This window comes from Hemiscyllium ocellatum, chromosome 1 (assembly GCF_020745735.1).
Source record: "Hemiscyllium ocellatum isolate sHemOce1 chromosome 1, sHemOce1.pat.X.cur, whole genome shotgun sequence".
Lineage (NCBI taxonomy): Eukaryota > Metazoa > Chordata > Chondrichthyes > Orectolobiformes > Hemiscylliidae > Hemiscyllium > Hemiscyllium ocellatum.
The window spans coordinates 60651675-60674412 of NC_083401.1; the positions used below are offsets into that span (position 1 = coordinate 60651675).

Genomic DNA, 22738 nt, shown 5'->3' on the forward strand with positions numbered 1-22738 from the left:
TTATGAGCAACGTATAGTCTCTTCTTGAATATTTTTTAACAAACTATGTGTGATAATGTTCTTTAATATAACGTAAATTAATCAAAGTAAAGGGGTATAAACTCAATGCAAATGAAAGACATGATTATGATCGCGATTAGCAGCCATTAGGTACCAACTGTAGTTCTAAGTCAGAAGGTTGTGTGTTCAATTACCATTTCAAGTACCAGTTGAAAAATCCAGGATAAACCGCCAGTTTAACACAGAGGTAGTGCTACAATGCTTGAAGTGTTATTTTACAGGAGAGACTTTAAACTGATGCATCACCCTCCCTCTTATGCAATCATGAAGAGAGTGGGAGTTCTTCCTTGGTATCCTGGTCAATATTCATTCCTTAATTAAATTGCAAGTTTACATTATTCTGTGGAAATACATTGTGCATAAATTGACTGATATGCTTCCACAGAGGCTGTACCTCAAAAGTATTTCATTGTCACGGATGTGCTTTGATCCCTCGAGGACATGAAAATTGCTGCATAAAAGCAAGTGGCTTTCTTTTACTTACTATTTTTGTATTTTTTGGCCTTGTACACCAGGCTTCAGAAACTGAGAAAGGCGATTACCATGAGCGTAAAGAAATGCCTCAGTTCAGTTGTCGAAGTCCAACACCAGGCGGCAGTGTAACAAAATTCAGGAGCAGATCTCAAGGTAGGCAATGTACTTCCTGCCATGATCAATATTTTGTTAACCATGTGTTTGTTTGTTGTGGAGGAATGCATAGCAACGTAAGAAGAGGATTAATTACCTTTTCCACTCTGCTGGCATAAGTGCCACAGCATTCCCCCAAATATCTCTCACTCACTTTATGTCTGCTGCTGTATGCACCTCCCACTAAGTCTCATGGAGGAACTTATGCCTGCAGGGTCATTGACCCTCCTACTACATTGCTGTGCATTCCTCGAGATAGACACTGAAGGTTAGAATGCAGATGCAGCAAGTAATCAGGAAATCTAATAGAATATTATGTTTTATTGCGAGGGGAATTGAATGCAAGAGTAAGGATGTTGTGCTTCAGTTTTATGGGAATTGGTGAAACCACATGCAGAGGTTGGTACTGGTTACCATATTTCTGGAAAGATGTTAATCTATTAGAAACTGTTCAGGTGTTTACTAGACCATTTCATGGAATAAGTGGATTGCCTTATGAGGAAATGCTAAACAAGCTAGGCCTGTATCCTGTGGTGTTTAGAAGAGTCAGAGGTCATTTATTTTAAACATACAATATCCTGATGGATCTCGACCAGGTGAATGTTGAAAGCATGTTTCCTTGAGAGAATGTAAAACTAAGAGTCATTGTTTAAAAACGACAGAGCGCCCAGTTAAGACAGAGATGAGGAAACTGTTTTTCCTTTCAGAGGGTTATGAGTCATTGGAATTCCCTTCTTTAAAAGACAGTGGAATCGTAAAATATTTTTAAGGCAGATGTAGATACATTCTTGATTACAAAGGGGATGAAACATTATTGGGAATATGCAGGAATGTAGAGTTGAGGTTAAAATCAGATCAGCTGTGATCTTATTGAATGGCAGAGTAGGCTCAAAGGGCCGAATGGCCTACTTTTGGTCCTTGTTCATGTGTTTGGCTGAGACTGCACTGATCCAGATGGAAACTTTGGACCAGGCTGGCAGGGTCTAATGTTGTGGCCTCCTCTGCTTGTCCAGAAAAGAGGACATAATGCCTCTGCAGCACCCCATCCAGCAGGTCTTCCAGGGGCCCATCCACAAAAGTGGGTCACCAAACTGTCCTCCTCTACCTTGTCAGAGGCAAATGTCAGGAATCATACAGTGTGACCCCAGACTAATAGTGCTTGACTGGATGTGCAATGACCTATTAAGCTAGCACCAGTGTCAGGGATACCAGACAATTCTGGGACATACTTGCATTGGCCAGTTGTTCTGGGAATGGCACATGGTAAGTTGGGGATAGGATTAGATGAAAGGACACCTTATATTGAAAAACCCTCCAAACCAAAAGCTCTATGCAACTAGCACTGAACCAAAAATGTGTAAGATGCAACACGTTGTAAACCACATGCAACTTATCCTTGAATAATTTCAAGAAACTTCAATTCTGAGAAAATTACATCTAGAGGTAAGGGGCATGCCAAGTGTATAGAAGTTTATCTAGTGTTTCTGTACGTTATAGAACACTAGGATATTGTTGGGTATTGACGTTACATTTCACACAACCCTCCCCCAGTGTACTGCTTGACTCAATTCAATTCTTTCCCTCTCCCCTGTCAGAACATTAAATGTCCCATGGCCACCAATTATCAAAATACATGAGGATTGGAAGTTAAATTTGGCCCATATGTCCCCAAATCCATTTGGAAAATTCAGTCACTGGGTGACCAATTGGAGAAATAGAACAGAGAGAAGTGGGGAGGAAGCTGCTCCTCTAATAATTGTTCCTCTCCCAGTTTTAATGCTGATAGGTCAACTAGCTATTAGCTGTAAATGTTGGAGAAAAGCAGCCTGTGATTGGAGGAGCAGCTGGGTAACAAAGTGTTAGCAGTCATTGGGTTTCTGTAGTTTTGTAAAAGTAAGTTGCTAATGATCTTCCTTTATACAGATGTCTAATGACTACTTTTCTGGTTTAGAACTGGCATTTAATCATATGTAAAGCATAATCTTTTGCTTGAGATGAACTTGTTTCAAATTCAGCTGCAGAGCAGAAGCATTTTGTAATTGTTAAGACTGCTACTTCACTCCATGACACTTTCATTCACATATTAATTTCATCTGGTGATTATCTGAATTACATCTGTTCGTGGATTTGTCTGAAACTGCATTTTGTGTCAAAATGTCTTGAATGTTTTTGTGTAAATGTATCATTTTCTAATTTGTAATATTTATTTATTAACAATAGAACAAATACTACATGAGAAATGGCTACATTGAGTCACTTGTTCTGTTTTGTTGCATCTTCTCAAGGAATAGTACCAATTTGAATTCATGTTTGTTTTATCTTTAGATTCATTCTTCAACACTGGAATTATTCTGGGTTCCAAATGGGTTGTCTGGACTAGTGCTTCACCCTAACAGGATTGGACTGACACTTTTCTTATTCATTTGTGGGACTTGGGCATTGCTGGCTGGCCAGCATTGGTAGTCCATCCCTATTTGCCTGAAACTCTGAAATAGCCATGCTTTATCTGCATTAATTGCACTGTTGATGCTTGCAGCTCAACGATCACATTGTAACTGAGAAACTGGGCTCATTTCTAAATCCATGCTCCTGCAAATCTTTCTTGTCAAAAAAGCATTGTATGAACTTGGGCATACAACTCCATAAATTAATTGCCACAAAATTGTAGGGATCAACCCAAATCCCTGACATAGGCTGCTAACTAACTTTCTCTATCAAATGCATACAATTCCCTCTCTGATTCTCACTCTGCTTTTTTGGCAGGCGGAGGGAGCCGCTTAGAATCTGTGGGTGAAGATGATGAGCTGATAGTGGAAAATGGTGAGGCAAGTTGTGACATGTTAGAAAAGCCAGCGCGAGGAGGCCGCAAGCATTCCCTCCCTCAGCAGCTGGATGCGATCAGTATTCGACAGGTGTGTGTGCCCAGCATTTGTGCTGTGTTCATCTGAGTAATCAATGTGCAGCTGGTCATATTTCTTGTAAATGGTTTTTCTCAAGACCTTCTAAATTTAAATCCATAACTGTGCCTTTGGTCAGAACAGCAAAATTCATATTAATTCACGGAACATCGCCAAATGGTTTCTAACTGAAAAGGGTTCATGCCTTTATCAACATTATTTTATGGGCAAAACCAGAAATTGCTGGAGTAACTCAGGCCTGGCAGCATCTTTGGAGAAAGTTTCAGGACAAGTGATCCTTCTTCTGAGCTGATAATAGGTAAGAAAGGGTGGTATATATGATGCAGATGGGTTTATTTTGGGGAAGGAGCCCAGACAGTAAGAACAGCAGTTAGGCAGATAAAGGAATGGATATTGGTAAGGCAGGGAGAAAGAAAAGCTGATAATTGAGACCCATAAGTAGGTGAAAGTGTGTTACCTGCGTAAGGCAGCCCATATAATGACAGCTATGGGTGTCAGATTAAGTAAAGCTCAAGGAATAAGGTGTTCGTGTTCTAAAATTATTGAACTCATTATTGAGTCCTGAAGGTCACCGAGTATCCAAGCTAAAAATGAGATGCTGTTGAGAGTATAACTTGCGCTTAGGGTTGCTGGAACACTGCAACAGGCCTGTGTCAGAAATGTTGATGTGGGAACACAGTGGTGTGTTGTAGTATCAGGAAACAGGAAGCTCAGGGTAATTTTTACAGATAGAATGTAGTTCTTCAAAACAGTCACCCAGTCGGTCTTTCATTTTCCCACTGTAGAACAGTCCACATTGTGAGCATTAAACACAGTAGACTAGAATGAATTAAGTGCAGGTAAATTGTTGCTTCACCTGGAAGGTTTGTTGGGGCCTTAGATAGTGAGAAGGGAGGAGGTAAACAGGCAGGTATTACACGTTCTATGATTACATGGGAAGGTGCTACAGAGATGTGGCAAGATGTTGGGAGTGGAAGAGGAGAGACCAAGGTGACCTAGAGAGAATGGTCCCTATGGAATGCTGACAAGAGAGGAGACGGGAATCTGTCTGGTGGTGGCATCCTATGGGAGGTGACGAAAATGGCACTTTATCATCCTTTGGATGTGGATGCTGGTGGGATGGTAAGTGAGGACCGGGGTCCCTGTTGTGGGAGGGAAGAAAAGGGGTGAGTGCTGAAGTGCAGGAAATTGACGGCTATGTCAATCACAGTGTGGATAATCCTCAGTTGAGGGAAAACGTGGATGTTTCTGAGATGCCTCCCCAATGCCGCAGATGGCATTTTTAGAACTGATGTGACAGAGAAGGAGAAATTGGGAGAATGAAATGGAATCCTTACAGGAAGCAGGCTGTGAGGGTTGTATAGTCAAGGCAACTGTGGGCGTTGGTGAGTTTGTAGTGCATTTTGATGGTCAGCCTATGCCCAGAAATGGAAACAGAGATGTCGAGGAAGGGAAGGGAGAAGTCAGAAATGGACTCGGTGAAGCTGAAAGCAGGGTTGAAATTGGAGCCGTCAGGTTTGTGCTGTCTGCCTAAATAGCAATTTATTTAGTGCCATTCTTCCACCTTAGAAATAGGATTCTGGGTAATCTAAGATGGAGGACGGAAAAATTTCTGGATCTAAGAGCTGCTCCTTTTTTTGAGGTATTTTAGGTGCTGGAGGTGATTTCCTCGAATTCCAGGAGCAGCAATTACTGTTTTATATGCTGTTGCATTGTTTTGGAACTTTGGAAAAAAAGTCAAAACAACAGCAGTTTAAAAGGGAGACGAGCAGACAAAGGAAGCACATAGTGAGGACAGTGCAGGAGAGAGAGAGAGCGAGAGAGGGAGAGAGAGAACCTGCAGAGTTACTGCCTTTATTGTTTTCAAATTCATGTGTCGCTGGACATCGGAGTGCATCTGGGAAAATTAGTAAGGTGGGGGGGTGGGACCCAGGGAGATAGTGAGGAAAGAGATCAATCTGAGATGGGTACAGCTGAGAACAAAATTGAGTCAAACAGTCAGGCAGGCAGGGACAAGGTAGGACTAATAAATTAAACTGCATTTATTTCAATGCCAGGGGCCTAACAGGGAAGGCAGATGAACTCAGGGCATGGTTAGGAACATGGGACTGGGATATCATAGCAATTACAGAAACATGGCTCAGGGATGGGCAGGACTGGCAGCTTAATGTTCCAGGATACAAATGCTATAGGAAGGATAGAAAGAGAAGAAAAAGAGGAGGGGGAGAGGAATTTTTGATAAGGGATAGCATTTTCAAAGTTTGTGAGAAGATTTGTAGCTCGGGTGCTCGTTGTTGTAGTTCTGTTCGCCGAGCTGGGAGTTTTTCTTGCAAACATTTCATCCCCTTTCTAGGTGACATCTTCAGTGCTTGGGAGCCTCCTGTGAAGCGCTTCTGTGCTGATTCCTCCAGCATTTTTACTGGTTTGAATCTGCCGCTTCCGGTTGTCAGTAGCTGTCCGCTGCAATGGCCAGTATATAGGGTCTAGGTCGATGTATATAGGGATAGCATTACAGCTGTGCTGAGGGAGGATATTCCTGGAAATACATCGAGGGAAGTTATTTGGGTGGAACTGAGAAATAAGAAAGGGATGATCACCTTATTGGGATTGTATTATAGACCCCCTAATAGTCAGAGGGAAATTGAGGAACAAACTTGTAAGGAGGTCTCAGCTATCTGTAAGAATAATAGGATGGTTATGGTAGGGGATTTTAGCTTTCCAAACATTGACTGGGACTGCCATAATGTTAAAGGTTTAGATAGAGAGGAATTTGTTAAGTGCGTACAAGACAATTTTCTGATTCAGTATGTGGATGTACCTACTAGAGAAGGTGCAAAACTTGACCTACTCTTGGGAAATAAGGCAGGGCAGGTGACTGAGGTGTCAGTGGCAGACCACTTTGGGGCCAGTGACCATAATTCTATTTGTTTTAAAATTGTGATGGTAAAGGATAGATTAGATCTAAAAGTTGAAGTTCTAAATTGGAGAAAGGCCAATTTTGACGGTATTAGGCAAGAACTTTCAAAAGCTGACTGGAGGTAGATGTTCACAGGTAAAGGGACGGCTGGAAAATGGGAAGTCTTCAGAAATGAGATAACAAGAATCCAGACAAAGTATATTCCTGTCAGGGTGAAAGGGAAGGCTGGTAGGTATAGGGAATGCTGGATGACTAAAGAAATTGAGGGTTTGGTTAAGAAAAAGAAGGAAGCATATGTCAGGTATAGACAGGATAGATCGAGTGAATTCTTAGAAGACTATAAATAAAGTAGGACTATACTTAAGAGGGAAATCAGGAGGGCAAAAAGGAGACATGAGATAGCATTGGCAAATAGAATTAAGGAAAATCCAAAGGGTTTTTACAAATATATTAAGGCCAAAAGGGTAACTAGGGAGAGAATAGGGCCACTCAAAGATCAGCAAGGCGACCTTTGTGTGCAGCCATAGAAAATGGGGGAGATACTAACTGAATATTTTGCCTCAGTATTTAATGTGGAAAAGGATATGGAAGATATAGACTGTAGGGAAATAGATGGTGACATCTTGCAAAATGTCCAGATTTCAGACGAGGAAGTGCTACATGTCTTGGAACGCTTAAAAGTGGATAAATCCCCAGGACCTGATCAGTTGTACCCGAGAACTCTGTGGGAAGCCAGAGAAGTGATTGCTGGGCCTCTTGCTGAGATATTTGTATCATCGATAGTCACAAGTGAGGTGTTGGAAGACTGGAGGTTGGCAAACGTGGTGCCACTGTTTAAGAAGGGCGGTAAAGACAAGCCAGAGAACTATAGACCGGTGAGCCTGACCTCAGTGGTGGGCAACTTGTTGGAGGGAATCCTGAGGGACAGGATGTACATGTATTTGGAAAGGCAAGGACTGATTAGGGATAGTCAACATGGCTTTGTGCGTGGGAAATCATGTCTCACAAACTTGATGAAGTTTTTTGATGAAGTAACAAAGAAGATTGATATGGGCAGAGCAGTAGATGTGATCTATATGGACTTCAGTAAGGCGTTCGACAAGGTTACAAGGTTCCCCATGGGAGACTGATTTGCAAGGTTAGATCTCATGTAATACAAGGAGAACTAGCCATTTGGATACAGAACTAGCTCAAAGGTAGAAGACAGAGGGTGGTGGTGGAGAGTTGTTTTTCGGACTGGAGGCCTGTGACCAGTGGAGTGCTACAAGGATCGGTGCTGGGTCCTCTACTTTTTGTCGTTTCGATGTGAGCATAAGAGGTACAATTAGTAAGTTTGCAGATGACACCAAAATTGGATGTGTAGTTGACAGCGAAGAGGGTTACCTCAAATTACAACAGGATCTGGACCAGATGGGCCAATGGACTGAGAAGTGGCAGATGGAGTTTAATTCAGATAAATGTGAGGTGCTGCATTTTGGGAAAGCAAATCTTAGCAGGACTTACACACATAATGGTATGGTCCTAGGGAGTGTTGCTGAACAAAGAGACCTTGGAGTGCAGTTTCATAGCTCCTTGAAAGTGGAGTTGCAGGTCAGTAGGATAGTGAAGAAGGCGTTTGGTATGCTTTCCTTTATTTATCAGAGTATTGAGTACAGGAGTTGGGAGGTTGTATTGTGGCTGTACAGGACATTGGTTAGGCCACTGTTGGAATATTACATGCAATTCTGGTCTCCTTCTTATCGGAAAGATGTTGTGAAACTTGAAAGGGTTCAGAAAAGATTTACAAGGATGTTGCCAGGGTTGGAGGATTTGAGCTATAGTGAGAGGCTGAACAGGCCGGGGCTGTTTTCCCTGGAGCGTCGGAGGCTGAGGTTTACAAAATTATGAAGGTCATGGATAGGATAAATAGATAAAGTCTTTTCCCTGGGATCGGGAGTCTAGAACTAGAGGGCGTATGTTTAAGACGAGAGGGGAAAGATAAAAAAGAGACCTAAGGGGCAACTTTTTCACACAGAGGGTGGTGCGTATATGGAATGAGCTACCAGAGGAAGTGTTGGAGGCTAATACAATTGTAACATTTAAGAGGCATTTGGATGGGTATATGGGTTTGGAGGGATATGGGCCGGGTGCTGGCAGGTGGGACTAGATTGGGTTGGGATATCTGGTCGGCATGGACAGGTTGGACCAAAGAGTCTGTTTCCATGCTGTATATCTCTTTGACTCTATTTTCCGTATAACTGCAAATTATTCCCTTTTAGATAACAGTTTAATTCCCTTTGATTGTTTCAGTTGAACCTATTTTCTCAACACACTCGGGTAGAAAGTTTCGGATCTGAATTACCTGCTGTGTGAAAATGTTTCTCTTCATGTCCCTTTTGTTTCTTTCTATCATTTACTTTCAGTCTCTACTTCTCATTCTATATCATTTCATGAGCGGGAACAGGTTTTTTTCCCACTTTGTCCGTAGCCTTCATGAGTTTGAATATCTCCATTAGATCTCCTCGCACCATTCTTTCTCCAAGGAAAACAGTCCTAATTTCTCCAATCCACCTTCATGACAGAAGTTTCTTATTTCTGGAAACCTTGCCCTTAGAGGAATTACAAACATTCTTTAAGACTGAATTTAAAAGTGAATTTTATGACTCACGTCTGCATGTCAGGAATTTTATTCTGGGAACCAGCATTATTTTCCATTATGGCGCGTGCTGATTTCCACATAAAGCTTAATGATTTATACTCTCATTGCATGTAGGAGTGAGCGAGAGACACTGATTAGTAAAGTTTACCTCTTCATGTCATTCTGAAGTTGACAGTCAAATTTATTAGTGTGTTCTAAACTGTTTCCCGTATTTTGTCTAGCGTGAACTCGGTGCAGCAGCCTGTAGTCTCTGGAGTTTAAAAGAGTCAGAAGTGATTTATTTAAAACATACAAAATCCTGAGGGGATTTGACCACATGGATGCTGAAAACATGTTTCCTTTTGAGAGAGCATCCAGAACTAGGGGTCATGGTTTCAAAGTAAGGAAGCGCCCAGTTAAAACAGAGATGAGGAAACATTTTTTTCTCTGAGGGTTTTGAGTCATTGGAATTCCCTTCCTTAAAAGGCAGTGGATGCAGAATCTTTAAGTATTTAAAGGTAGATGTAGATACATTCTTCATTACCAACAGGAAGAAAGATTATTGGGAATATGCAGGTAGAGTTCAGCTTAAAATCAGACCAGCCATGATCTTATTGAATGGTAGATAGGCTAAAAGAGCCAAATGGCCCATCCTTGTTCCTTGTTCATATATTTGTATCAGTTACTAGCTTTTCAGAAATTCAAGTTGTAAGCTGACGAATGAGAAATTGACATTACAACATGCCTATATACCTTATTCTTTACTTATCATTTTTAGGATTATCAAATCGTTAAAAAGTCAGCACGTTCCTTAAGCACAGTTCAAGTGGAATCACCTTGGCGGCTAGCTCAGCCGTCAATCATCTCTAACATTGTCCTAATGAAAGGTCAAGGAAAGGTAAGCATCTACACTATCATGGACCACTGGTTTATCTCAATTTTTTAAGTATAGTTTATATGCTTTGTATTCTGCCTTATTGCACCTAATGCTAATGTGTGCAAGCAAAATGACTCAATTTTATCTGGCCCTAGGAAACTTAGGCAACTTGTAGTCACTGGTGTTAATCCAACTAAGGTCAGCTAGTTCAGTCTAGATCAGAGATTGATTACGGTACTTTCTCATAAGCATATGTTATGAGATCATCAGTGGTTTTTCATGAAAAAGAAACTTTATACATCCAATAACAGCAAGATAATTCCCAAGAGATGAATTTGAAAAATTAGAAAATGAATCAACTCTTCTCACAACATTGATTCTGTAAGAAATTAAAGATTAAAAGAAAACTGTTCAACCCATCATGATCCCAAAAGGAGAAAAGGCTATTGAGTGACTCTCCATTTCCATCAAACATCCAGAATATTACTTCACTTTTACAACTCTCACTGGATGCATTCTCTTCCACCTTGGTGGTACCTTGCAAGTTTTGACCTTCCACCTTAGTTTCTCAAAATTTGCTACTTAAGGATCCTGACTACATGTTTCTGATACATCAATAAATACAATCTTGAATATATTTATCCATATTTTTTCTGTTATATTTTGTCTGATCTGTGTATTCCAGGGTCTAGGTTTCAGTATAGTTGGTGGCCAGGATTCTGCTCGAGGACGGATGGGAATATTTGTCAAAACTATTTTTCCAAATGGTGCAGCTGCTGCTGATGGAAGACTGAAAGAAGGTCTGAAATCTGACCCTTTGATCCTCACCAATTATTTATTAATTTTAATGGGGTACAGCAATGTTTCAAGGTTATTTGTCATTTATTTTTAAATTGTCGTTATTTTAAATTTCAACAAAGTGCAATCAAGTTCCCAATTTTTATTGATATTACAGCAACTGGGTTCGATTGAGACTCAAATTCAATTTACTGTTGGATTTGGCCAATATCTGATGTCTGACCACCTGCCAATCAATTTATGTTTATTTTACAAGTGTGGTTGTGAATGTACAATAACATTTTGCTTGCTACTTTCCTTACGATTTTGTCAGCTGGTCCCTGGTCAGAGATGACAGACAGTCAGCACAGGAGAAAACACTCCAAGAAATGATCTAGGCTTTTCTTTGGGTCTTTAAGTTTCTTCAAGAAGCCAAATTGTCAACTGTTTGGAAATTACATTAGTAATAGCATGGCTGAAATAAAATTTAGGAACTGCATCAAACACTTTGAACCCAAGTTGGATCCAAATATATTTCCAATAAACAGCATGTATCACTGATCTAAAGTTGGGATTGTGAGTGTGGAAAGGACTCTGGTCAGTTTTGATGGTTTACAAACACATATTTATGTTTGTTACTTCAACAAAGTAAAAGGAAACAACTTTGCCCAAGAAAGCTGGTGGGGAAGAAAGATACTGAGGTATGATAACATTTAAAACAAACTTTGTGATTTTCATCCTAAATCATTGGCAGTTGATGATGCAAACTAGGTAATAAGCCAAATCTGATGATCCCATGATTTTTATAGTGCCTTTAAATATCAACTTTAAAATAATTTTGAGATTTAGCTCTTTGTTATGCTGCAGTGACTTATTCAATTTAGCTTGTTATTTTTGGCTCATTAAAAGAACTTAAGAAAACAGAGCCTGCCATTTTGTAAATTATATTTAAGCCTCTCAGGTGCTCCAATTAAATGTGAAACCACTTGTTATATGATTTGCAGACTCTTAACAGCTGAAGAATAACCCTTTCAGAGTTGGCATGATCTGTACTATAGCAAGCCCTGGCTGATCATAATAAACAATTTATTTAAGAAATAAAATAACATAAAAAGCTGGTTTTGATATCAAGCAATAGCCCAATAAGACATTTTATTATGGTTGGATCTGAAATGATCAGTTGGGGCACTTGTGTAATGTCTCACAGTCTGCATAAACCTGCTCTTTCTCTGCAGTAATTACAGTGAATAGGGCAAAAAATGAGAGATTTATTTTCTTTCCTCACAATGCCAATTTACTTTTTTGAATTTGGCTTTTTGTCATTTATAAAAATTTATAAAATTTCATATATGGATATTTCTCCACTTTTCTTTTGAATTGTTATGGTAATAAAATGCTGACAGTTCATATTGTTGTTATTTGGGATCTTGTATTTTTCTTCCATTTTAGAATACATTTTAGTTTTCCATTCCAGAGAAGGTTTTTTTTTGAAAGGTCAGAAAGCCATTTTGAACAGTGAGTTTTTTAAAAATGCATTTCTAAGGAGTCGTGTGATTTTGGTAAAATGACTAGGAAACCAGCTTGGGAGCACAAGGTTTTAGCATAGAGCTAGGAGTGACCCGTCAATGAAGTTTGAGCCTGTGTAAGGTAATTACTGGAGTAAAAGAGATGGCTCTTTCTTTTTGATATTAGAAACAAATTCATTACAATAGTTCTTGTATAGAGTAATGTAGTTTGTGTTTTTAATTTTTGTAGTAAATTTTCATGTTACTTTGTTAAAGGTACTTTGGCAGCCTCTTGTGAATATTTTCAATGATTGATCTCCATAGGAAACAAAAAGAAGAATTAAACTTTTGGCTTGTCAAATCAGCTCTGGCTCTGGAAACTAACTTGTACTATATTACTATCAGTTGAGATCATAACAATAGATAGGTAGGGTTGAGCAGTAATAAGTTCCAAATAACTGCTGTCACTCAGCACTTCATTATGAAGTTCTTATTACCACAAAAAGCATTTAATTTTACATTGGCATCACTGTCTTATTGCATATCACTTTGAGAGTATGAACACTTAGAGAGTCATAGAGATGTACAGAATGGAAACAGACGCTGCAGTCCAACTCGTCCATGCAAACTAGATATCCAAACTAATCTAGTCCCATCTGCCTGCACTTGGCCCATATCCCTCTAAACCCTTCCTATTCATATACCCATCTAGATGCCTTTTAAATGTTGTAATTGTACCAGATTCTGCCACTTCCTCTGGCAGCTCGTTCAATACATGCACCACCCTCTGCGTGAAATAGTTGCCCAGTAGGTCCCTTTTAAATTTTACCTTCTCACCCTACACTTATACCATCTGGTCTGGACTCCCCCACCCCAGGGAAAAGACCTTATCTATTTACATATCCATGCCCCTCTCATGATTTTATAAACCTCTATAAGGTCACCCCTCAGCCTCTGATGCGTCAGGGAAAACAATCCCAGCCTATTCGGCCTTTCCCTTAGCTCAAACCCTCCAACCCTGGCAACATCCTTGTAACTCTTTTTTGAAGCCTTTCAAGTTTCACAATATCTTTCCTATAGGAGGGAGACAAGATTTGCACACAATATTCCAAAGTGGCCTAACCACTGTCCTGTACAGCCACAACATGACCTCCCAACTCCTACACTCAGTGCTATGACCAGTAAATGAAAGCATGCCAAATACTTTCTTCACTAACCTGCAACTCCACTTTCAAGGAGCTATGAACTTGCACTTTAAGGTCTTTTTGTTCAGCAACACTCCCCAAGACCTTACCATTAAGTGTATAAGTCCTGCTCTGATTTGCCTTTCCAAAATGCAGCACCTCACATTTATCTAAAGTAAACTCTATCTGCCACTCCTCAGCCCATTGGCCCATCTGATTGTGTATTCTGAGGGAGCCCTCTTCAGTGTACATTACACCTCCAATTTTGTTGTCATTTGCAAGGTTACTAAGTATACCCCCTATGTTCGCATCCAAATCATTTATATAAATGACAAAACGTAGTGGACTCAGCACCAATCCTTGTGGCACACCACAGGCATCCAGTCTGAAAGGCAACCCTCCACCACCACCCTCTGTCTTCTACCTTCGAGCCAGTTCTGTATCCAAATGGCTAGTTCTCCCTGTACCCCATTAGATCTAACCTTTCTAACCAGTCTACCATGAGGAACCTTGTCGAAGCCTTACTGAAGTCCACATAGATTACGTTCACCACTTTGCCCTTATCAATCCACTTCATTATTTCTTCAAAACACACGATCAAGTTAATGAGACATGATTTCTCACATACAAAGCCATGTTGAGTGTCCCTAATCAGTCCTTGCCTTTCCAAATGCATGTCCAAATAAATCCTGTTTCTCAGGATTCCCTCCAACAATTTGCCCACCACTAAAGTACAGAATCGTACAACTTCAAATGTTTATATAATTTAATGTATTTTTTTAATGCTGTTTGATTTTTAGTCAGGTGTCTCTGGAGACCCTGACAGGTTTCTGTCCTTTACGTCTCATTTCCAAGGTATTGTCAGTTACTGGATTTGCAGAGAATTGTTGTGATGGCAGTTCCCAAAATTATAATGGAAGCAAATTTAAAATTTATTCTCAGGAACGCTTTATTTGTCTACTAATTGACATTCAAGCACATTTTATTTCCCTGGTTTATTACAATTTACCACTATTACAATGTGACTTAACTTTTCTTTATCTATAAGACAGAAAATTTAAATTAATAGTGATGCTATGGCAAATATTTAACACAACAGAGACAATGCACTTTGATTAATGGATATGCACTGTACTCAACAGGAGATGAAATTCTAGAAGTTAATGGGGAATCTCTGCAAGGACTAACCCATCAGCAGGCCATTCAGACCTTCAAGGTAAGATGTCCTGTACAAAGCCATGGTTTATTTTAAGTAATTCCAATGAAATTGGTGCCAAGATGGTTTCTTGCTAAAATAACAGGAACAGAAGGTGCTGGAGATGGCGACCAGCTGCATAGATGAGGGTAATGCAGTTCATGTTATTTACATGGATTTCTGCAAAGACTTTGGCAAGGTCCAATAAGAGAGGCTGATAAAGAACATAAAAACACAGGGGATCCAGGGTAACTTGGCTAAAATTAGCTCACTGGTAAAAGGTTGTTTGTGTGACTGGAGCCAAGTGACCAGTGACATGCCACAACATGTTTGTGATGTATATGAATGAAGTAGGTAAGAAAGAGATTAAGTAAGTTTGCGGATGACACAAAGATTGGCCAGGTTGTTAATAGTGAGGAAAAAGGTCTTAGGTTACAAAGAAATTTAGACCAGATGGCAGATGGAATTTAAACCTGAAAAGTGTGAGGCAATACACTTTGGATGAAGTAGCAAGACAAGGGAATACTCAATGACTGGCAGGATATTAGGAAGGTCAGAGTAACTGAGGGATCTTAAGGTGCTTGTCTAGACATCCCTGAAAGTGACAGGATGAGTTAATAGAATGGTTAAGAAGGCATAACTGGCAAAACTGGAACCATTGGATATCAGAGGGCAAACTGTCCGCATGTTGGACTCTTACTGGCACATAGAAAGATGATTGTAGTTGCTGGAGGTCAGTCATGTTCCGGGACATCTCTGCAGGAGTTCCCCAGAGTAGTGTCCTACACCCAACGATTTCAGGCTGCTTCATCAATAATCTTCTGTCCTTATTAAACTCAGATGTCAGCATGTTTGCTGATGATTGCACAGTTTTCAGCACCATTCGTGATTTCTCAGATACTGAAGCAGTCCACACTCGAGTGCAACAAGGTCTGGATGATATCTAAGCTTGGGCTGACAAGTGGCAGTGATATTCACACCTCGCAAATACCAGTCTATGACCATCACCAAAAAGAGACAGTCTAATATAACATTCAATGGTATTACAATCACTGAATCCCCACTATCAACATGCTTGGGGTTTTCATTGACCAGAAACTCAACTGGACTTCCCACATGAACACAATGGTGACAAGAGCAGGTCAGAGGGTAGGAATAGTGCGGCAAATAACTCACCTCCTAACTCCCTTGAGCCTGTTCAACATCTGCAAGGCACAAGTCAGGAGTGTGATGGAATACTCCCTACTTGCCTGGATGGGTGCTGCTTAAACAATATTCAAGAAGCTTGATACCATCTTGCACAAAGCAGCCTGCTTGATTAGCACTACATCCACATGCATCCACTCCCTCCACCACCAATGCTCAGTAGCAGTAGTGTGTACTATCTGCAAGATGTGCTGCAGAAATTCACCAAGGATCCTCAGACAGCACTTTCCAAATCCACAACCACTCTCATCCAGAAGGACAAAGAAAGCAAATGTATGAGAACACCACCATCTGCAAGTTCCCCTCCAAGCCACTCAACATTCTGACTTGGAAATATATTGCTTTTCCTTCACTGTCACTCGTCAAAATCCTGATGTTCCCTCCCTAATGGTATTGTGGGTCAACTCACAGCAGGTGGACTTCAGCAATTCAAGAAGGCAGTTCACCACCATCACCTCAAGGGCAACTAGGGATGGGGAGAAAATGGTGGCCAGTCAGGAATGCTCCCATCCCATAAATTATTTTTAAAAAGGGACACTTGCCTTTATCTGTTCATGGCACAAATTCTAAGAGTGTGGAGGTTATATTGAAATTGTACAGAACTCTGGTTAGGTCATAGCTGGAATACTATCCAGTTGCCACACTACAGGTAGGATGTAACTGCACTGAGCGGGGTGCACAGGGGGTTCTCCAGAATGTTGCCTGGGTTGGAGTATTATAGCTATGAAGAGCATCTGAATAGGCTGGAAGGCAGAGAAAACTGCAGGGAATCTGATTGAGGTTTAAAGAAGAGGCATGGACAGAGTGGAAAGGAAACAACTATTCCCCTTAGTTGAAGGGAAGGAGGGAAGTAATGAGGGAAGTATCATTTTAAGGTAAAGGGCAGGAGGTTTAGAGGGGATTTGAGGTAAAATATTTTCACTCAGAGGGTGGTGAGAATCTGGGATGCACTGCCTGGAGGTTAGTAGTAATAGGAAACCTTGCAACCATTAAAATGTACTTGGATGAGCACTTGAAATGACATAACATAAGACCATAACATATAGGAATAGAATTAAGCATATGACCCATCGAGTTTCCCCTGCCTTTCGATCCTGGCTGGTATGTTTCTCAACCGCATTCTCCTGCCTTCTCCCTGTAACCTTTGATCCCCATACCAATCAAGAATTCAGGTCGATAGGCAAAGTGCTACAAATGGGATTAGTTTAGATAGGTCAGTGCAGACATGATGGGCTGAAAGGTTTCTGCTGTGCTGTTTGACTCTGTGGAGATACTCAGCAGGTCTGGCATAATCTGAAAAGAAGAAAAGCAGAGTGTATGATTCATGTCTAGTGTGACTCTTTTTCAGAATGCTGTCTTTCAAGAAGACAGCTCATCATTACCTTCTTAAAGATGGACACTAAGTGTTTTCCTAGCCAGCAATGCCCAAATCACATGAGAGAATTAAATAAAAATACTTTGCACGTTACTCCTATTCTCTGGTGAACATTGCTCAGATTATCAAACAGAGCAACACCCTTTACGCATAACTCGCCGTCAAACAGACAGTGTGGAACTTCATCACATCTTAAACACCATTCCCTCACTCTTCCATCTGAGCTTTTCTGAATATGTTTTGCAAAGACTTAAAAGAGGATATTGGAAACATTTGCAGCAGAAAGCAATTTTTGACTCTGTATTTGACTCCTTCCTTTAAGTAACCACATTCTTTCTCACTTAGTCAGGTGGCATTCAGGATTACTAACTTGTAAAATTTTCCTTCACTATCCCTGTAATTGAAAATCAAGCCCAATGTAGTCTGGGAGATGGTCAGATTAATTATTTAGGGCTGATAACAAAGTTTCCCAAGATTGTCCAGCTTCCAACTTGATGAGCATTCTCCTCACTATTCAGTTAGGACGTCTATTTTTCATTAGTGTCAGTTAACCTGTTTTATCATTTCCATACAAACAAGCTGACATATAATGATATAATCTCCTTTTTGAGTTTGGCATTTGAAAGTGAATTTTAAATTGTAATGGCAGACAAATCAGGAGTATTATGAAGTAGGTGCCTTGGCCTCCAACTTTCATTCCAACTGAATATGACTTTGTAATGGCAGCACAGTCTCATAAAACTTAACCAATGATATTAATCTGCTTCCTGATTCATTCATCTGTCTATCCTAATGTGAATGTATATGTATATATTTTTCCCAATAGCAATTGAAAAAAGGAGTTGTGACTCTAACCGTTCGTACCAGATTGCGCAGTCCTAGCCTTACTCCTTGTCCCACACCAACCTTAATGAGCCGGTCCAGCTCTCCCAATTCCAGTGGTGGAACTCCAGTCCCAGCATCAGAAGAAGGTGACTGCTGCCGCAAAGGACCAGGGCCAAAAGATCGCATCATAATGGAGGTGACATTAAAAAAAGGTAATGCGAATGATGTGAGGGCCAATAAAATGGCGAAAACTGTACAAATTAGATTAGATTACCTACAGTGTGGAAACAGGCCCTTCAGCCCAACAAGTCCACACCGACCCGCCGAAGCGCAACCCACCCATACCCCTACATTTACCCCTTACCTAACACTACGGGCAATTTAGCATGGCCAATTCACCTGACCCGCACATCTTTGGACTGTGGGAGGAAACCGGAGCACCCATAGGAAACCCACGCAGACACGGGGAGAACGTGCAAACTCCACACAGTCTGTCGCCTGAGTCGGGAATTGAACCCGGGTCTCAGGCGCTGTGAGGCAGCAGTGCTAACCACTGTGCCACCGTGCCGCCCAATTACATGAACTCTAAGAGTGACAAACATCCAAAAAGGGACGAAGGCTGTAAATGTAGTCATAATAGTAAGGCCATTGTAATTTTGGTAATGCTAATGTACTGTTAATCCATAGGCTCAGGCTCGTGTCCTGGGTCTTGAGTTCAAATCCCACCATGGCAGCTAGTCAAATTTAAATTCAATTAAGTAACAAGTTCAATTAATAAAACTTGAATTCAAAGTATATTTCAGTAATGGTACCATTAAACTATTATAGATTTACATTAAAAAGTGATTTGGTTCACTTCAGTCCTTCAGGGAAGGAAATCTGGACTGGCCTACACATGACTCATGTTTAATTCTGAACAGCCCTCTGAAATGGTCAAGTGAGGCATTCGGTTCAAGGGCAGTTACGATAGGGAACAAATGCCTGCCTTGCTAATGACACCCAAGCCTCATGATCATGTCAAAATATCTCCTCATGCAAAAAATACATGAGATGGAAGCTGAGAATGCTCAATGATGAAGGGTGCGCTAACAGCAAGAAAATAACTGATGTGTACATTTTTCTGAATGGATGTTCCTGACATTGAATAAATTTACTAGGAATGAATTTTGAAAATTCAAGCTCAGATTGCCATTATTTTTCCATCCTTGTAGATTAATGGCCAGCCAATTGCAATGAATGTACAATCAAAGTTCCTATAAAGGGTTAATCTGGGTGAAGCTCCCCACAAGAAACATGAATTAGAAAAGTTATTTTTCAGGTAGCCTATGTACCTGGTCTTCTATAGTTTTTGATGGGAGGGCGCCAATATATCTGATTTCTAAAATGGCTCATGCCTGGATTTGATCTGGCTGTTTGCCAGAGGTTATAATTTGTACAACAGTATCAAGGAACGTATACCAATTCCTACATATAACTGAAAATTTCATTGTTTTATCTGTATAGTTAATGTAAGTAACTCCTTTACAACTTGCAAAGATCTTATCCAACAGGAACATGCATCAGGAATTTCAAGTGTACAAATCAACAAGCTCCTCAGAGTTTTCTGACTATAACTCATAACATTTACTCTATAAATGTCATGGAACACAAAAGTTATTCTGTTTGGCATTCAGAATTATTTCACCAATCGGAACTGCTTAAAAGGGCCTCTTTTTCCCAAAAAAACCCTTTACTGATTATCCATGTATAAATCAACTAGAACTTCTGATTTCAGTATAGTGAATAAAAAATAGTAAACGTGAAATGTGAAAACCACCAAAAGAATAGCAAAGACTAGTCCATCAAAAACATCTGATCTAGGCTTTGTCCAGCTAGTATGTATCCTCAGTCTGTCCTCCATATAAATGCAAACTGCAGAGAAAGGGTGGAAAAATACAGACTATTCATAGAAAATTGTGTAAATTCTTTTCTGATGCCTAAGTTTGGATTATCCAATACCAACCTACCAAGAGAGCACCTATTTCTGGTTTAACCAGAAAGGTTGAGTGCCCTGTAAGGCAACTAACTTGTTCCCAAGAGGCAGATTAGAAAGCATCATTTTTAAATAAGCTACGCAGTTCTGATTTTAGAAACCATATTCATTTCCAAGGCTTGGGAGATCAGACAACTGAAGGGATGTGGGAACTGTTGGATTCAGCAAGAATATATCCTTCAAGCTCTGCTTTTAGACTAGGCAGAACAGAGGTACTTGTTCACTGTGCCTCCAAGTTTGTCTAACACAATCTGCCTCCCTCCTATCACGTGACCATCTGACACTTCTATTGTCAGCCCACCACAATCTGATCTTCAGCCCCTGCAATCTGCCCCATCACAGTCCTGCCACCCATGGTCTTTCTCTTTCTTCTCTCAAGTATCCAATTACAGCCTTTTACTACAGACCTTCCTGCCTAACAATCGGTTTCTTCAGCTGGCTAGCTGCCAAGTGAAAAATGGAATTTTGATAATGCCTCTGTGTACAGTACCCCCATGTGTCCAGAGCATTAAAAATCCCACTCCCTGTAAATATTGACATCTATGTTTCTTCAATGAAACCCCAACACTTGTCCTCAGTTTCTGCTATTATGTGTCTGGACATTACATTCAATACTAACCTCTAACTCTGGCTGGCCAAGGTTTTTTACATAATTTTGTATTATAGTGCTGGTGATATACCCAACACCCTATTTACTTTCCACAAAGTCTCTACACTCTTTCTTAAAAAAAAATCAACTATGACCTTCTCCTGCTCTGCAATCTTCAACGTGTAATCTTATATGGTATGCACATACTTGAAATTATCCAGACCTTAAACTAGCATACTGTATTTACAAGGACATAGATCACACAAGGGCTCATTACCTCTACATACTTGCCTTTGCACTATATATTACATCTAAATTACAATTCACTGCCCACATTTTCTTCTTATATCATGCATTCATTCAAAATATCACTTCCACATGAACGCCTTTGGGATACCACTGAAGCTGGATTCTTAACAAAGATGCTCCCATTAATTACCATCCTCTGTAAGAATGCAACCATATCTTTATTTAGTCTGAACTCTACCAAGCAACTCAACATTGACAAGACATTATACAAGTGTTTGCACACCACTAAAATATAGAATATGTGGAGAGTCTGTATTTACTAGAATGCAATGTAGGTTGATGCCAATTTACATTCCATATATTTGGAACCAAGAGAGCTAGTAAAATGAACATAGAGTCATAGAGATGGACAGCACAGAAACAGACCCTTTGGTCCAACTTGTCCATGCTGACCTGATGCCTAAACTAATCTAGTCCCATTTGCCAGCACTTGGCCCATATCCCTCTAAACCCTTCCTATTCATATACCCATCCAGGTGTCTTTCAAATGCTGTATTTGTCTCAGCCTCCACCACTTCCTCTGACAGCTCATTCCATACATGCACCACCCTCTGCGTGGAAAAGTTGCCCCTTATGTCCTTCTTAAATCTTTGCCCTCTCACCCTAAATCTATGCCCTGTAGTTCTGGACTCCACCACTCCAGTGAAAAGAGATTGCCTATTTACTCTATCCAGTTTGGAAAATAATGTCTGTGGGGAAGGGAGAAAAAATTTTGTACAGTTAATATGCTCATTACAGGAATAGTCTAGGGCTTAGTATTTCTGATTTGGTTAATGAACCAAGGTCAGTGTTATTTTTATTTACTTCAAGGTGAGAGGTGAAAAGTTTAAGGGGGATACTTGCGGCAAGTACTTCATACAGAGGATGGTGGGCGTCTGGAACGCGTTGCCAGCAGAGGTGGTAGAGCCAGGCATGGTAGATTCATTTATGATGCGTCTGGACAAATGCATGAGTAGGTGGGGAGCAAAGGGATACAGATGCTTAGGAAGTGGGCGACAGGTTAGACAGTAGATTTAGATCGGCTCAGGTTTGGAGGGCTGATGGGCCTGTTCCTGGGCTGTAAATTTTCATTGTTCTTAGTTCTTCTTTGTTCTTTTACTTTTATTCAACAAGTATTTTGACAGACACATGAATGGCATGGAACAGAGGAATAGAAACCATGAACAGGCAGATGGAATTTGTTTAGAATGGCAACATGGTTGATGCAGACATGGTGGGTCAAAGGGCTTGTTCCTGTGCTGTATTGTTCTATGTTCTATTTATATCGCTTCAAAGGACGTTTGTATGAGAATTAAGTAGGTACTTGGTACAATTAGATTAAAATTATTTCTGTTTACTGTCATAATGCTCCTTATACCATATAATTGATCTCCACAGTATTGCCATTGTTATTTGTTTTATTTCAGAGCCTGGAGTTGGTTTGGGGATTGGGGCCTGTTGTCTTACATTAGAAAAAAGCACACCAGGAATCTACATCCATAGCCTTTGCCCAGGATCAGTTGCCAAACTGGATGGCAGATTGAGGTCAGTCTTAAACTGTGAATTATTTTCTCATCAAGTTCAAAATCCATGGTGCTTCATTGAAAGTAACAGGTGGAATGTTTCTTTCACTCTCATGGTGATGAGTCTTCTCTTGGAAACTTTTGAAGGGAACTGTAGATCAGAGCAAGTGCCCTGGTCCACCCATATTGATGCTGCAGTCAAGAAATCATAACAATGCCTCTA

The 22738-nt window shown here is 40.3% G+C and overlaps 1 protein-coding gene across 4 annotated transcripts in view; it reads left to right on the forward strand.

The window, feature by feature from the left end:
- Positions 1 to 22738, forward strand: part of pdzd2 (PDZ domain containing 2) — a 379487-nt gene that overhangs the window by 225865 nt on the left and 130884 nt on the right. For all 4 annotated transcript variants that reach the window (XM_060856701.1, XM_060856926.1, XM_060856854.1 and 1 more), the window contains exons 6-12: positions 576 to 687; positions 3451 to 3599; positions 9918 to 10037; positions 10702 to 10816; positions 14625 to 14698; positions 18085 to 18295; positions 22420 to 22537. In XM_060856701.1, the coding sequence (XP_060712684.1) occupies positions 576 to 687; positions 3451 to 3599; positions 9918 to 10037; positions 10702 to 10816; positions 14625 to 14698; positions 18085 to 18295; positions 22420 to 22537 (899 nt within the window). The remainder of the gene's footprint in view (positions 1 to 575; positions 688 to 3450; positions 3600 to 9917; positions 10038 to 10701; positions 10817 to 14624; positions 14699 to 18084; positions 18296 to 22419; positions 22538 to 22738) is intronic.